The following is a 13,968-nucleotide window of genomic DNA, read 5'->3' as shown; positions in this document are numbered from 1 at the left end:
CACAATGATCTATATTCTATGATAGATGAGTACGCTATTGATCTCGATTTTAGAGATGTGATTTTCTCCCTTGTACTAGGGAAGAAAGAGGAACCATTTACCTTACAAGATGGTTATGTTCTCTATGGAAATAGATTATGCGTTACTAACTCACTACGTGAGAAGGTAATGTATGATACTCATGCTCCTCCTTATGCGGGGCATAGAGGAATTAAGTCTACCCTAAAAGGGATTGAAACATATTTCTATTGGCCCGCCATGAAAGCAAACATACAAGAGTATGTTTCTAAATGTGTGGTATGCCAAAAGACGAAGTTCGATAGAGGGAAGCAACCTGGATTGCTTCAACCTTTGCCAATCCCTAATTCACCATGGGACAACATATCCATGGATTTTATCTTTGAATTTCCTAAGTCTATCCATGTGAATACGAGAATGTGGATGATAGTAGACAGGTTTAGCAAACAAGCTCATTTTATATCTGTCAAAAAGACTATCAAAGCCCATCAAATGGCAACCCTCTTCATGTCATAAATCTTCAAGTACCTTGGCTTGCCAATGTCCAGAAATCCTAGAATGACCAGTAATTTCTGGAAGGGTCTCTTTGAGGATTTAGGGACAAGGCTAAATTTGTCTTCGGCCTATCACCCGCAAACGGATGGCCAAAGTGAAATAGCTAACCCAACAATTCTTGATCTACTAAAATCCTACATAAGAATAGATACAGTGAGATGAGGACTTTTGTAATCAGTGAGGGAGTGGTTGGATAGGAAATTATGTAAGACTCTAAGGGTTGTACGGGGAGGTGCCCGCCACTAGGCCTTGCACCCGGGTACAAAGACTGAATGATTGAGAGGGTGTCACTTCTGAGGGTTGCATCGAGCCGGATCATATCATAAAGTGACACTTGCTGAAAGGTGTTCTTCAAGATGGCTTCCGTTGTGCCCTTGGCTCCTCCGATCTGGGCTTTCTCTAGAATTTTCTCTAGAGGGATGATGTTCACTGCGATCAAATTGATTTTCGGGAATGTGAATTCTTGTTGGTTCTGACTTGAAGATGAGGATGCCCTTTGCTTGGGACAATCCTTACTATAGTGGTCCTTAAGACTCCAAGCAATGACGACAAGGAGGAGACCCTTCATGTAAAGGACATTTGCTTTGGTAATGCCCATATTCTCCACATCTGTAGCATAAGATGTGCGGATTTGATGGACGAAACGGGGGATGAGGTGGTCTCTACTCTTGTTGCATGGAGTTGGAGGCTGAGGTGTAGAAGCTCTAAGGGGCTGAGGGAGCATGAGTATGATAAACATTTTGAGACAAAAAAGTACTTGCAATACCTTGGACAGTAGGGGTATTGAGCAAAGGTGGCATGTAGTTTGGATGGCCATAGGGGGAAACCATATTGGATGTCGGTGCTAGCCCTTGTTGGAGAGAAGGCCCGAGACTTTGTTGTGTTTGCCGCAATCCCTTGATATAGTAGCAATCCTTGTCTTCATGTCCAGACTTTTTGCATAAGTGGCAATAAGCTCAAAGGGGGCAGTCTTTTCTAGCTCTCTCTTGATTTGATCCAAAGCCTCATGATGTGGGGGCTTCTCCTGTCTAAGAGAGATTGCTTTCTCCTCATTGTAGCTTTAGGGCTTCAAGTTTCCTACGTAAAGAAGTCGAGGGGTCATATGGACTTTTCAAGAGTACAGAGGCAGTCTCGATCTGAGAAGAGTCAGTAAACAGCTTCCTTGCCCCCTCTATCCTAGTAGCAGCAACAACAAACTCCTCCAGGTTTGCATCAGGTCGGAAATTCTCTCTGAGTTTTTGATGAGAAGTCTTTAGAAGACTTTCTCTACCCATTTCTTGACCATAAACTCACCTGGTTGCTGAGGCAGCTTGGCGACCAAAGACTTTGTTCGGGTCATGAGTTTTGCAAAAGTCTCTTTGGGCTGAAGCATCAGGTTGGCCAACTCACCCCAAACCTTTTCTTGGAACTCCCCTGGTCTGAAAGCTTCACAAAATTGTTGTCTTGATGTGGCCCAAGTAGTAAACTGGTTTTTAGCAAATCGACTATACCACTTGTCTGCTAAGCCATCCAAGGTAGATGGGAAAAGTACTAAGTAGGCATCTTCTCCGCTGAGGCCACGACCTCTGCAGAGAGACACGAACCTCCGGGCATGGTCGTTGCCATCCCCTGTGGAGAGACCCTTGAAAGTCGGAAACTTAATAGTCACCTTAGCTAGAATGCTTGTGAGCTCCTCCATGGCTGTTTACGCAACAGGTTGTTGCACTAGAGCTTGCTGTAACGCAAGGGTTGAGAAGTTTATTGATGGGGTGATTGGGAGGTGTAGAAGTGGTTGAGGGTGGACTTTTGCTTGGCACGAAGGGTTGATGCTTCCTGTGGTAGTACTTAGAGGACTTAGTAGTGGGCATTGTCGCTCTTTTGACTACCCTCTATGTGTCATACAGTAACCCGAAGCCCACCCAAGCCTTGGGTACGAAAACCTGTAACTTACTGGACATTGGTCCAAACGCCACTAGACGAAGGTGAGTGACCGGACCACTTGGCTAGACCTGGACCATACAAAGTGGATGATACAGATAAAACCCCAACAACTTCGGATATATACAACCATAAAGAGCCACCAATGGCTCACAAATATATAATCCAGCTAAGACTATCTCAAAACAGTGGTCGTGGTGGTTTGGACCTGTGTCCGCTAGACCACCACCCGTATGCCTAAGTACGTCTAGTGTGGACTCGCCCTTCATCTTCACATCTATGCATCCTCCTATACAGCATGTCTACAAATGTATTGATCTATCAATCTATCGATATCCCTATATCAAATCTTTTTGTTAATCTTTTGAATATCACTTTATCTAACAATCAAAGCTATCAATTTAGGTAAGAAAGATATATGTCTATCTATCTGTTTATTATTGTATGTATCTTTAGCAACTAATTGGCACTCAATGCCAAGTAGCAATTCCTTATCAGACCATGTCAATTACATCTTAGCACGAGGGCTTGATTAGAGCAAGTGTCAATTACAGCTTAGCACGAGGGCTTGATTAGAGAAAGTGTCAATTACAGCTTAGCACGAGAGCTACCTCGTAATCTGTAGAAGTCCTTTTCTACCCGAGAGATGTCAAGGGAAATTCAGCTCACAACCAGTGGAATATTAAGCGTAAGCCTTATCATTAACTCAGGAAGAAAAGAGATTTAAAAGAAGGCTCAAAGAACAAAGGCAGGCACACTCATCATGCCACAAAATTCTGCATAAGGTTTTCAGAGCAATGGTTGCATGCATGTTCTTTTGTCAAATCTGCAAATCATAAGTGCAAGAAAAACACAACCAGAGGGTCAGGAAAAACTATGATATGTGCTCTAAGCATCGGGTGTACTCAAGAAAGCAAAGAATGTATCTCTTTATGTTTGAACCTATGCCTGGTAAAATTACAGGAATCCTTGAGAACGCTTCTTTCTCAAGACGAACAGTGTGCATATGAATCATGTGCTAAACAGTGTCATTGTGATGATGTCAAGATTGCCCGTGACCTTGTACACCTTCCAATAATATCATCTGGACTATACACAGTTTTGCTATCAGCAATTCGAAGTCCCTTGCAGGAAAAGCCTGCACAGTGAGACCTTGCATTGATATAATAACTAATTTTCACACCATGTGCAATGCTGTTCAAGTGCACTTTGACTGCTTGTAAGTGTTTCTTTGCCAGCTCCCTGACGGGGAGGCAGGATCATGTATCCCCACCGATCCCATCCCATCAATAACCATCTCCTCCGCATGATTGCCAGTCCCGTCAATAGCCATATCCTCCTCAGCATCATTCACTGCCAAATCTTCCTGGCGAACGGACTTCGACTTACGGAACTCATCGTAGTGTGCCTTTCTTTGCTCAGAAAAACTCAACCTGTGTCCTACTTGACCCAATCCTGACAGAAAAGGCAGCATAGCAGATGAGCAGTAGGATAGAACTTGCCTATTGCTAAAACATTGCACGATTCAAGACACATGCTTCCAAGGAAACACCTTACCTCAAAAGGAACAGCCACACATCTTTGGAGTAACAAAAGACACAACGATTATAGGGCTACCATTCCAAGCTATCATTCAAATATTGACCTATTTGAAAAAAGCATTAAGCAGTTCTTTTCTTTGTTCACCTCCGTTTGAGGCTAGTGGTAAAAAGGGTGCCTTTTTTCATACGATTCTCTTTTTGGGTTTTATGGGGTACTAGGAAAGACTTGAAGAGAGAGTTGCACACAAAAAGTGTGATTGAAACAATAGAAAAACCGAAAGCCGCCTTCATTATTGATCCATAAATGAGCAAATGTTATAAAAAGTTGAGCTTTTGAGCCAATGAACTTTTTGTTCTTCACAAACAACTAACAAAGAACTCAAGAAGGTCAATATGTGACCATGCTCCTATGCAAGGGCAAAGGCAATAGTAAATACTAATCTACTCGTGCAATAATTGGAAGTTGATTAATGAGAGAGAGACAGAGAAAGAGGCTAGGGCTGTAAGTCCCGAGGACCTGCCATGTCTCCGTCTGCCTGGTTGCTTGTGTATGCATGTTTTTGTTGTTTAATTCATTTGTTTGGTGGAGACAGGTTTTGGCTGGGGTTAGTAGTGGTGCAGGGGTGGTTGGAGTGAGAGGTTTCAGCCTCGTTTTCAGCTTCTTTAGCAGGTTGCCCTGTTGATCATTCATTGCCAAGGATAGCTAGAGGCTCTCTCTCTCTCTCTCCCAGAATTTCGGTGGTCTCTTTGCAGTGGTGATGTTTATTCTGATGGGATGCGCCATTGTCACGGCTTTGGAGATCTTGATTCTGATATCAGAGACTCTTTGGTGGGGCCTCCTAGTCAAAGTCAGGGTGGCCTCTTTCTGCTTCAGCTCTTTGCTACTTTCCTCCCTCCTAGCTTTTTGTAGTATCACCCTTTTTTTTTTGTAACTTTGTATCACTAGTACTTTTGCCCCTAAGGTCTGCTGTTATTGTGTATCTCAGGAAATTTTTCACTACCAGATCTGTTTATTTTGTTATGCCTACACGCTAGTGTAATACCTTTGGGCTTGTAATTTCATTACGCAATACGAAGGGTTCCAAGCCCTCCTATTTTTGCCACCCCACACACACACACACACACACACACACACACACACAGAGAGAGAGAGAGAGAGAGAGAGAGAGAGAGAGAGAGAGAGATAGATAGATAGATAGATAGATTTTATTATCGTCCTCGGAGGTCAAATATGACCTATGGGACCAAAGTTACATGTGTAGTATGTGTACGGCTGATGAGTGACTCTCGATGCTCCAAAATTGTAGTGATGAGAGTCGCAATGGAGAGCCCACACTTTGGCTGGGAGAGGAAAGTGTGTAGGTCTAAGTTATGGCTGAAAATGTGAGAGAAGCAAGTTCGGATGTGATCAAAAGCTGAGCACTCTAGTAGTGTGTGGTACTCAGACTCTCGAACTTGCAGTGAGCATAATGTGCACAATCGATTTGACTCTTCTCCATTGCCCCAACGCCCTATCTCGTATCGAAGGAAATGGGAGCTAAGCCGAATTGCTGCGATAGTGCGTATCGCGGACAAGGGAATAGGCTCAAGCATGTAAGTGTGAGTACGGTTTCCTCTCTCAGCGAAGAACATGGTTCTGTAGTTGGGGGCAATATAGGTGGTGTAATGTATGAAGCGTGACCCACCGGATTTCTCCCAAGCCGTAATACATTGGCGTTGTAGAAAAGCTTCATTCACTTGAGAGTCAATTGAAGCATCATGTAGCAAGTGTAATGCATCCCATCTCCCAAACCACTTCTTTATGTCTTGCATCCATCCCGTGCTCAAGATCTTGCTTTTATGCGTCTTTTGAACTTTTTTGCTTGCTTCCCATGCAATTGTAGGAAGTCGATGTGAGGGGTTTTGACGCATCTTTATCATGTACTCCACAACCCTTTCCATGCCCATAACCTCAATTGGAAGAGATCCCGACTCAAGAAGTAGGAGCATATATGGTGTTTGTGTCTTAACTTGGAGAAAGTTTGTAAGAAAACGCTTTTGGACATTCTCAAACTCTTTCCAAGTAGACTTTGAGATGCTCCCACCCCACACTTCAACTCCATAAAGAAGAACCGGTGTCACCAATGCATCAAAAAGATACTTCTTGAGAATCCAACACTTGATGTTTCCCGCATTACACATGTTCTCAAATGCATAATATGCTCTCTTTCCCGCTTCCAAACGACGCATAGCACATTCATGCCACTTGTGATTGGATGGAACCTCAAGGCCAAGGTACTTAAAGCTCTCAACAACTTCAAGTGTCTCGTTGTTGTACACAATGCATGGCTTCTCCTTATGGTTGGTTTTCACAAGCATAACCTTTGTTTTGGATTCATTTACAATCAGCCCACTATGCAAGGAAAAGTTCTCAAGGACAACCATAAGCTTTTGTGCATCTTCTAAAGTGTGTGCTAAAAGCACTACATCATCCGCATACAACAAAAGCATGATTACCGCATTGCAAATAGTGACCTCTTCAATGCCTTCTTCTTGCATAAAGTCAAGTACCATTTGTTCCAATTGATCGATGCATAGACCAAAGAGAGTTGGTGACAATGGACATCCTTGTTTAACCCCAATAGTGCTTACAAAAATTTCTGAAATTTCTCTTTCCATGCGCAATTGACAAATCACCTTCTCATAGATTCGAGAAACCGCAAGCATAAACTCACTTGGCACTTGGAGTTCTTCCATCCTTCTCCACAAATTGTTACGTGGAATCATATCAAAGGCTTTCTTAAAGTCCACAAAACAACAATACAATCGCTTGCCTTTCAACCGACTTTCCTCCATGAGAACACGAAGAGTGACAAGATGATCAATGGTGCTATGGCATCGACGAACACCCGCTTGTCCCTTTGCACGCTTGTCATTCTCTTCAGCCCAATCACTCAATTTCATCTCCATTATGCACCCAAATAACTTTGCCATAAGAGACCCAATCATTATAGTCCGGTAGTTGCTTACATTCTTTACATCCCCTCCTTTATGCAAAGGCTTAACCCAATTAGTACTCCAATCATAAGGCATACCATGTTGAAGTGCAAGGTTGAACATATCACACATCCACTCATGGGTAAAATCTCCCGTCCATTTGATCATCTCCGGCTTGATACCTTGAAGATCTCCCGCTTTGCGAGTGGCCAACTTTTCAAGCCCACCGCATACATCCTCAATAGTAAAAAAAGATGGCATACATAGGAGTGAACCATAAAATGGCATTTTTTCAGTATTTTCTTGCTCATATAATTGCCTACAATGTGTGTACATATCCACTAGACTCAAGTTACCAAAATTCTCAACCCGCTTGCCTCTCAAGTTTCTCCAAAATCTTCCACATGCATGTGCCTTTTCTTGGACTTGAAATTCTTGTTGCTTTACTTCCCATCTTCTTCTCTTCTTTTGAATCAATGCCTTGTATGTATGCAAATGACTTTGATAGTTGTCTTTGTCCATAGTTGCATCAAGCTTTATCAAGGACTTTCGAGCATCTTGACATTCTTTATCAAACCACCTTTTGCGTGATCTATCTTTGTTGATACCATGGAGATGCTTTATGGCAAAGCATTCTTCCGCACAAGAACAAATAGCTTTCTTGAAAGCTTCCCATTTAGTTTCCAATGGTGCATCACATTGAAGCTTTGTCATCCATAATTTTTGCTCAACCATTTCAATGTACATTGGTGCCCGTTTGAAATCCATACATAGTGATAACTTCTCTTTCCTTTGGCTGAGATTATCATGCTTAGTTGCTTCTCCACATGAAAGGTCAATACATAAGGTGCGATGGTCGGATTCCGGGGTCCATTGACCAAACATAAAACTCTTTATGCGATACATGATGGCTTCAGAGAGTAGCATATAGTCAATCACACTATCCCCATTATGTCTTCTACATGTAAATCCATTGGTTCCACTCCACAAAGATACACCATTGGCAATGAGCATACCCGTGCTATTACACATGTGTAAAAGTAACTTTCCATAGTGATCCGGCTCTTTCTCATCCATTGAAGTACGATCATACAAGTGAACTTCCTCCAACTCCCTTGAAATGTATGGCATATCAAATTGTTGAGTATCATGTTGCAATGTTTTTGTGCGAGCATTCATATCCCCAAATACAATAACATCACCTTCACCTTTGAAATAAGCAATATCCTCTTCCAAATCAGAAAATGGTTGATCTCTATCCATGCAAGCATAAAAGGGAGAATCATGATGAGGAATGTAGCAACCGGCTACAAAAATGGGTGCTCTTTTTGGTGTCATAATTTTCAGCCATACATAACGTTTGTACTTGTCATCTTTCACAATTGATACAAAATCTTCCAATTCTTTCTTAACCATACATGCTAACCCTCCTTGTCCTCTTCGTTGCTTGAGATTCTTTGACCACATCAATGAATGTACATTGTAATCCTCCAAGCCGTTAATCCTTTGTGTATCATGCTCCCAAGTTTCAACAAGAAGTACAACATCGGCTTTGCTTGTTAGTTCATCAATGCCAACCCCGGCATTCCATGGGTATCCATTACAATTCCAAAAGCATATTTTCAATTGTAACTCGGTCTCATAGGTCACGCATCCCTATTTGCTTGAGAGACTTGCCTCCTCCTTGGGCACATTTTCTTCATGAGAGATTTCCTTGTTTTTATTATTCTTTTCCTCATATGCCTTGCGACGCATATTTTGTTGCTTAATAGTGCGATCTTCACATACAAAACATTTTGTATTCCTCAAATAGATCCAACTATTATCAAGGATAATCTTTCGCTTGGTCTCATCCGGCATGGTGCATACAATTGGCCGTTCTCCCGAGCGAGGAGCTCCTTGCTTCCCCACTCTATGTGCTCCATAGACCATAACTCCGGACATGCCAAAGTGGGTTTTGAAGAAATCTTCAATAACAATGGCAAGAGAAGGAGGTGTCTCTAACTTCTCTTCGGGAATTCCACGAATAACAATGTTCTTGGAACGTCGCTCCCGTTCCTTCAACTCCTCCACATCTACATTCTCAACATTCTTTGTTTGAACCATAGCTTGCATGAGTGAGGAATTAGAAACCACATTACTACCACATACATCAGCCCAAGACTTGTTTGTGCATACATTTTTCATGTCGCATACATCCCGGCTCATAGTGTCAAATTTCTCCTCTTTCAATACATGGTCATGCTCTACTTTGCTCATCCGCTCCTTCAAAGCATTCAAGTCCACAAGAGAGCGTTTACATTCCTTGACTTCCTCTTCAAGTTGCATCAAACGTGTTGTTTGCATCTCAAGTGTCCTCTTGAGATTCTCATTCTCAACCACAAGTACCCTTAGTGTGCCATTCTCCATTGCAAGTGCTCGTAAGTCTTCGCCTTGTTTGTTTACGGTCTCTTGCAATGATACCAAGTACGCCATGATCATGGTTTCCGATGTCGTTGGTTGGGTGGTTGTGTTGCTATCTCCACACTTAGGAGATTTTGGATCATTTTCCACAATGGTTGTGGACCTTGTTGAAGAAGAAGAACCCTTGCGAGTGCCGGAAGACATTGTATGTAAAATAGGGGATGAGAATCAATTTTGTTGAACCTGTTCACTTCGGAAATGCTGCTACAGAAACGCCTTCCATAACTCTGAAAATTTCTGTCTTTACATCAATGCATAGAGGACTTCGTGCTCTTCGATTGAGGCTATAGATCACCCAAATCGGAGTTTGGATGAAGAAGTTATGATCAAAAGAGTGGACTGCTGTCTACTAGGTCAAAAAACGGCTGCACTGAGAGAGAGAGAGAGAGAGAGAGAGAGAGAGAGAGAGAGAGAGAGAGATTGATATATTAAACGTCTTCAAAAGGCCAAAATGACCTATGAGACCAAACTGATACAATCCTTGTGGATCTAATCTAATGTCTGGGTACAAAATTAAAATGAAGTAAAGTGAAAGACTAAAACTAAAAGACTAAAATCGTCAGACTGATCATCATCATCCATCGAGGATGCCTGGCATCGGGTGTTGTCCAAGAAGATATTGCATCGGTCACTGAAGAGCTTCGTCAATGTCCGCCTCTGTAAATAGTTGTACTGGGCTTCTCCCATGTCGTGCTACAATAGTCCCGATTCTCTGTTAGAGCCTCCGTCGATGTCGTGGTTGCCCACCGTAGACGTGAGTGTCTAGCTCTTCCAAGCTCAGTGGCTCTGTCCACTAATATACCTCTGGTACAGGTGGGCTCTGAAGTCTGCTGTGAAGCATGCTCATCCGGAAGTTGAGTCCCTGCTCTAAAGAAGTCAATGATCTCCCTCCATGAATGTCTCCCACTACCTGCCTTTCCCTCTGTCTGCGTAGCTCTAGCAAAAACAACCTGAAGCATCTCTGATCCTGATATCTCATAACTCTAGCCAACAATCCAAAGCCCTCTTTGAATAGACAGTGGAAGCGGCCTCGTATACTGGACAATGACAAATGTGATGTAACTCTGTCTCTGGCTCTATATGGCATAACTAGCATATCCTAGCTTCTGCTGGTACTCTCCTAAATCTGCCAGTCACAATCTCTAGCTGATGTGATGATGTGTGCATCTGACCAATAGCACATCGTATCCCATAGGAGAGAGTGACGACCTGCTGCTATGTGCCACCTTCGATAGCACGCAGGGCCCCCCACTCTTTGCATTAACATACAACTCATGCGTTCGCAGTTCCTAAAACACCATGTCCTGAAAATTCTATCCATCATTGGATTGAATGTGGCAGGAGCATTGGTCAAGCCGAAAGACGTTACCAAAAAATCATAAAGTCCAAGGGCAGTGCAAAAGGCAGTCTTATGGATATCCTCTGGGGTTATGCGTGATACCCCGCTCTTTAAGTCAATGCAACTAAAGTCCAAATGTAACAAACTTGGACACCCCAAGTCTAGATTCTACCGCAACACAGCAAAGATTCACTTTAAAACAGTTCACAAAAGACGGCACGGCCCGGCGTAGTTCCATGCCAAGAGGTATTGGCCCCAAAGACAAGTGCCCCTTTCGGTATTTCTTTTTATATTAATCTGTGTACAAAGTACAAGAGTCCGCGGGATCGCACACTCAGACTCTGCGTCTAGATGCTCAGAGTAATGAGGCCCAAAATACCTATTTATTGTTACAAGGGTCCCCAAAAGCAGAGCCCCAAAAGTTTAAACTCAAAAGCTTATTAAACTCAAAAGTAACTATTCCCAAAAGCTTTGCTCAAAATCTGCCAGCCAAAAGCAGCCAGCGCAATTACGGGCGTCCGTACACTACCACGTCAGCATGTCACCAGAAAAGCCGGAGATCCGTACGGCCTGCCACGTCAGCTTGTCGGCGCGATTTTCAGAAATCTGCCATGTCATCAACCCATCGCGTTTTACGGGTCTGTGCCAGTAAGGTGTGTGTGTCCGAGGACCAGCCACGTCACCAGTTTGTGACATACCCCCCTCTTGAAAGAATTGTAATCGCTTTCACTTGGTTCATAATCTCTTCATTCTAAGCTCGGCTAACACAGTAAGGTGGCCAGTTCGGTGGTGTGCTTCCAGGTATCAGATCAATGGTGTGATCCTCACGTCGAGATGGAGGCAACTCGCCTGGCAGGTCCTCTAAGAAGCAATCGGCATGAGTGTGGAGAAAATCTTGGCGTTCTTTATCAAGTTCAGACATGTTCGTTCTATGTTCATCATTTAACTCTTTCAAGTAGATTGGGTAAACAAAGAGACTAGATTTCATTAATCTCGAAATGACCGAAGCCGATACAATAGGGACGAACTTGCCCTTCAATTTTACATCAAGTACAATTTTTCGTCCCTTTTCATTCGTCAACGTTGCTTTCTTTGCTTGATAATCGACCACGGCTAGTGGTCCCATCCTGTCGGGTGTAATCTCGAGCCGTGCCGCCAATTTAGGTGAAATGAAGTTGGCCTTGGTTCCTCCATCGAAGAAAATCAGGGCTTCTTGATCTTTCACTTTGCCGCAAGCTCGGCAAAGTTCTATACTTTCATCAATCAGGCTTGGGTCAGTACCCATGCAATCTGGTACCAGTCCTGCTTTCATCTTGCCTTTTCTGCCACGTTCCTCTTTTGCTCTCTAATTCTCTGGCCTATCTTCACTTTGTTCTTGCTGTGCCTTTTGGGGGCACTTTGCGGAGATGTGCCCATGTTCCCCGCAACCAAAACACTTCCCTTCTTTGATGTAATTGGCCCTCTCTTGAAGAGTGAGCCGGGATCGTGTATCCTTATCTTTCTTTTCTTGGGAACTCTTTCTCTTTCTACTTTCATTGTTAGAGGTCTGTTGGGTTCTTGGAGTCAAGATCTCATCGTTGGGGTAAGTCAAATTCCCCGAATGTATCGTGAAACCTCGCTTCGCGTGACCCATCAATTCTTGAATAGAATTTGACTTTTGTTCCAGGCAGTAGTCTCGGATCTCCGTAGGGAGTCCGCAACAAAACCGCTCAATCTGTTCCTTAAAAGAGACCTTAAATGAAGAGATTGGTAGAAAAGAGTTCCAAAATCTCTCCTAATAAGCGTCCAAAGAATCTCCCTTGGTCATCCGAAGATGATTCCAAGTGGTTCATATATCTCGTTTGTACTCCCGAGTCAGCCAAGAAGAAATAAAGAGCCTTTTGAATTTCAACCACTTAACTGGAGCTTCCTTTCTCAGAAGAAAAATGGACCACCATGTTCGAGCATTTCCTTCGAAGAAAGATGTAGCCCTTCTAATCTTGGAGTGCTCTGAGTAGTGCCTTCCAGAGAAGGCTATGTCAAACTGTTGAAGGAAGGCCACAGCCCTCGGAGCATCTCGGAACCAAGAAAAGGATTCAAATTTAATCGACTGTCCACCTTCTTTGAATTCCTTTACTTTCTTGCTTTTGTCTTGAAGCAAGTCATCTTGGTTGGCTCTGTAAAAATGCTTCTTCTTTGTATAAAACATATGGCCATCGGAGTCCGAACTAATAGAGGATGACTCGGTAGAACTGTCAGAAACTGGTCGAAATCTGGGTTTCTTTGCCTTTTTCTTGCCCTTTCCGAAGCTTTGCTTTTTGCCTTTTCTGTCCTCCTCGCTCGAATCAGAAGAGCTAGAAGAACTGTCAGAAGAAGAAGAAGAAGAAGAGCTGGGTAGTCCTTCAAAACGTACTCGCTTCTTCTGCTTTCTTGCAGATGCAAAAGAAGATTGACGGCCCAAATAACCAGGATAGTCAGTCCCCTTCCTGTGCTTTTTCACTTGCTTTTTGGATTTATTGTTTGCGTCCAAAAGCCGACTGATCTGTGTTTGAACCACCTCCTGTAATTCTTGTTCTGTAAACATCCTCGAAGAAGGAGGTTTCTTGATTGCCAGTTTAATGGGTGGTTCTGTGGCTTTCTGCCACTGGGTCTGCACTATTGCGCTGAATTGCTAAGACAAAAATTTTGCAAACTGCGGATCCTTCGCAAATTTAATCATCTGCTTTGTGCACTCGTCAACCTGTTGTCGACGTTCCATCTCTTGAAGTTCGTACTGAGTAGGCCGAGGTGGCTCGTACTCTTCCTTTGTTAAGTCATCAAAGCTTCTTCCCGATCTCCTCCCCCATTAGCAGATGCAGAAGAAGTCGAATGATTCTTGTTGGAATGCATCAGTGTCGCGAGAAAAGAATCGGATTTCCCGGTAGAGGAGAAATCGGCCGCGCTCTGATACCACTATAACAAACTTGGACATCCCAAGTCTAGATTCTACCGCAACACAACAGAGATTCACTTTAAAACAATTCACAAAAGACGACACGGCCCGGCGTAGTTCCGTGCCAAGAGGTATTGGCCCCAAAGACTGGCGCCCCTTTCAGTATTTCTTTTTATATTAATCTGTGTGCAAAGTACAAGAGTCCGCGGGATCTCACACTCAAACTTTGGAGTAATGAGGCCCAAAAG

At 43.2% G+C, this 13,968-nt stretch overlaps 1 protein-coding gene across 1 annotated transcript in view; it reads right to left on the bottom strand.

Annotated features, from left to right (window-relative positions):
- Window positions 1-3,402: 3,402 nt before the first annotated feature.
- LOC147441891 (protein phosphatase inhibitor 2-like) overlaps window positions 3,403-13,968 on the bottom strand; it is a 28,164-nt gene continuing 17,598 nt past the window's right edge. The window contains exon 5 of the mRNA XM_086528288.1: window positions 3,403-3,945. Within this exon, the coding sequence (XP_086384414.1) occupies window positions 3,689-3,945 (257 nt within the window). The 3' untranslated portion in view covers window positions 3,403-3,688. The remainder of the gene's footprint in view (window positions 3,946-13,968) is intronic.

This window comes from Adiantum capillus-veneris, chromosome 14, assembly GCF_014529385.1.
Source record: "Adiantum capillus-veneris isolate H3 chromosome 14, ASM1452938v2, whole genome shotgun sequence".
Lineage (NCBI taxonomy): Eukaryota > Viridiplantae > Streptophyta > Polypodiopsida > Polypodiales > Pteridaceae > Adiantum > Adiantum capillus-veneris.
Note: the sequence above shows the minus strand (reverse complement) of the source record. Positions and strands in the feature narration are given on the sequence as shown.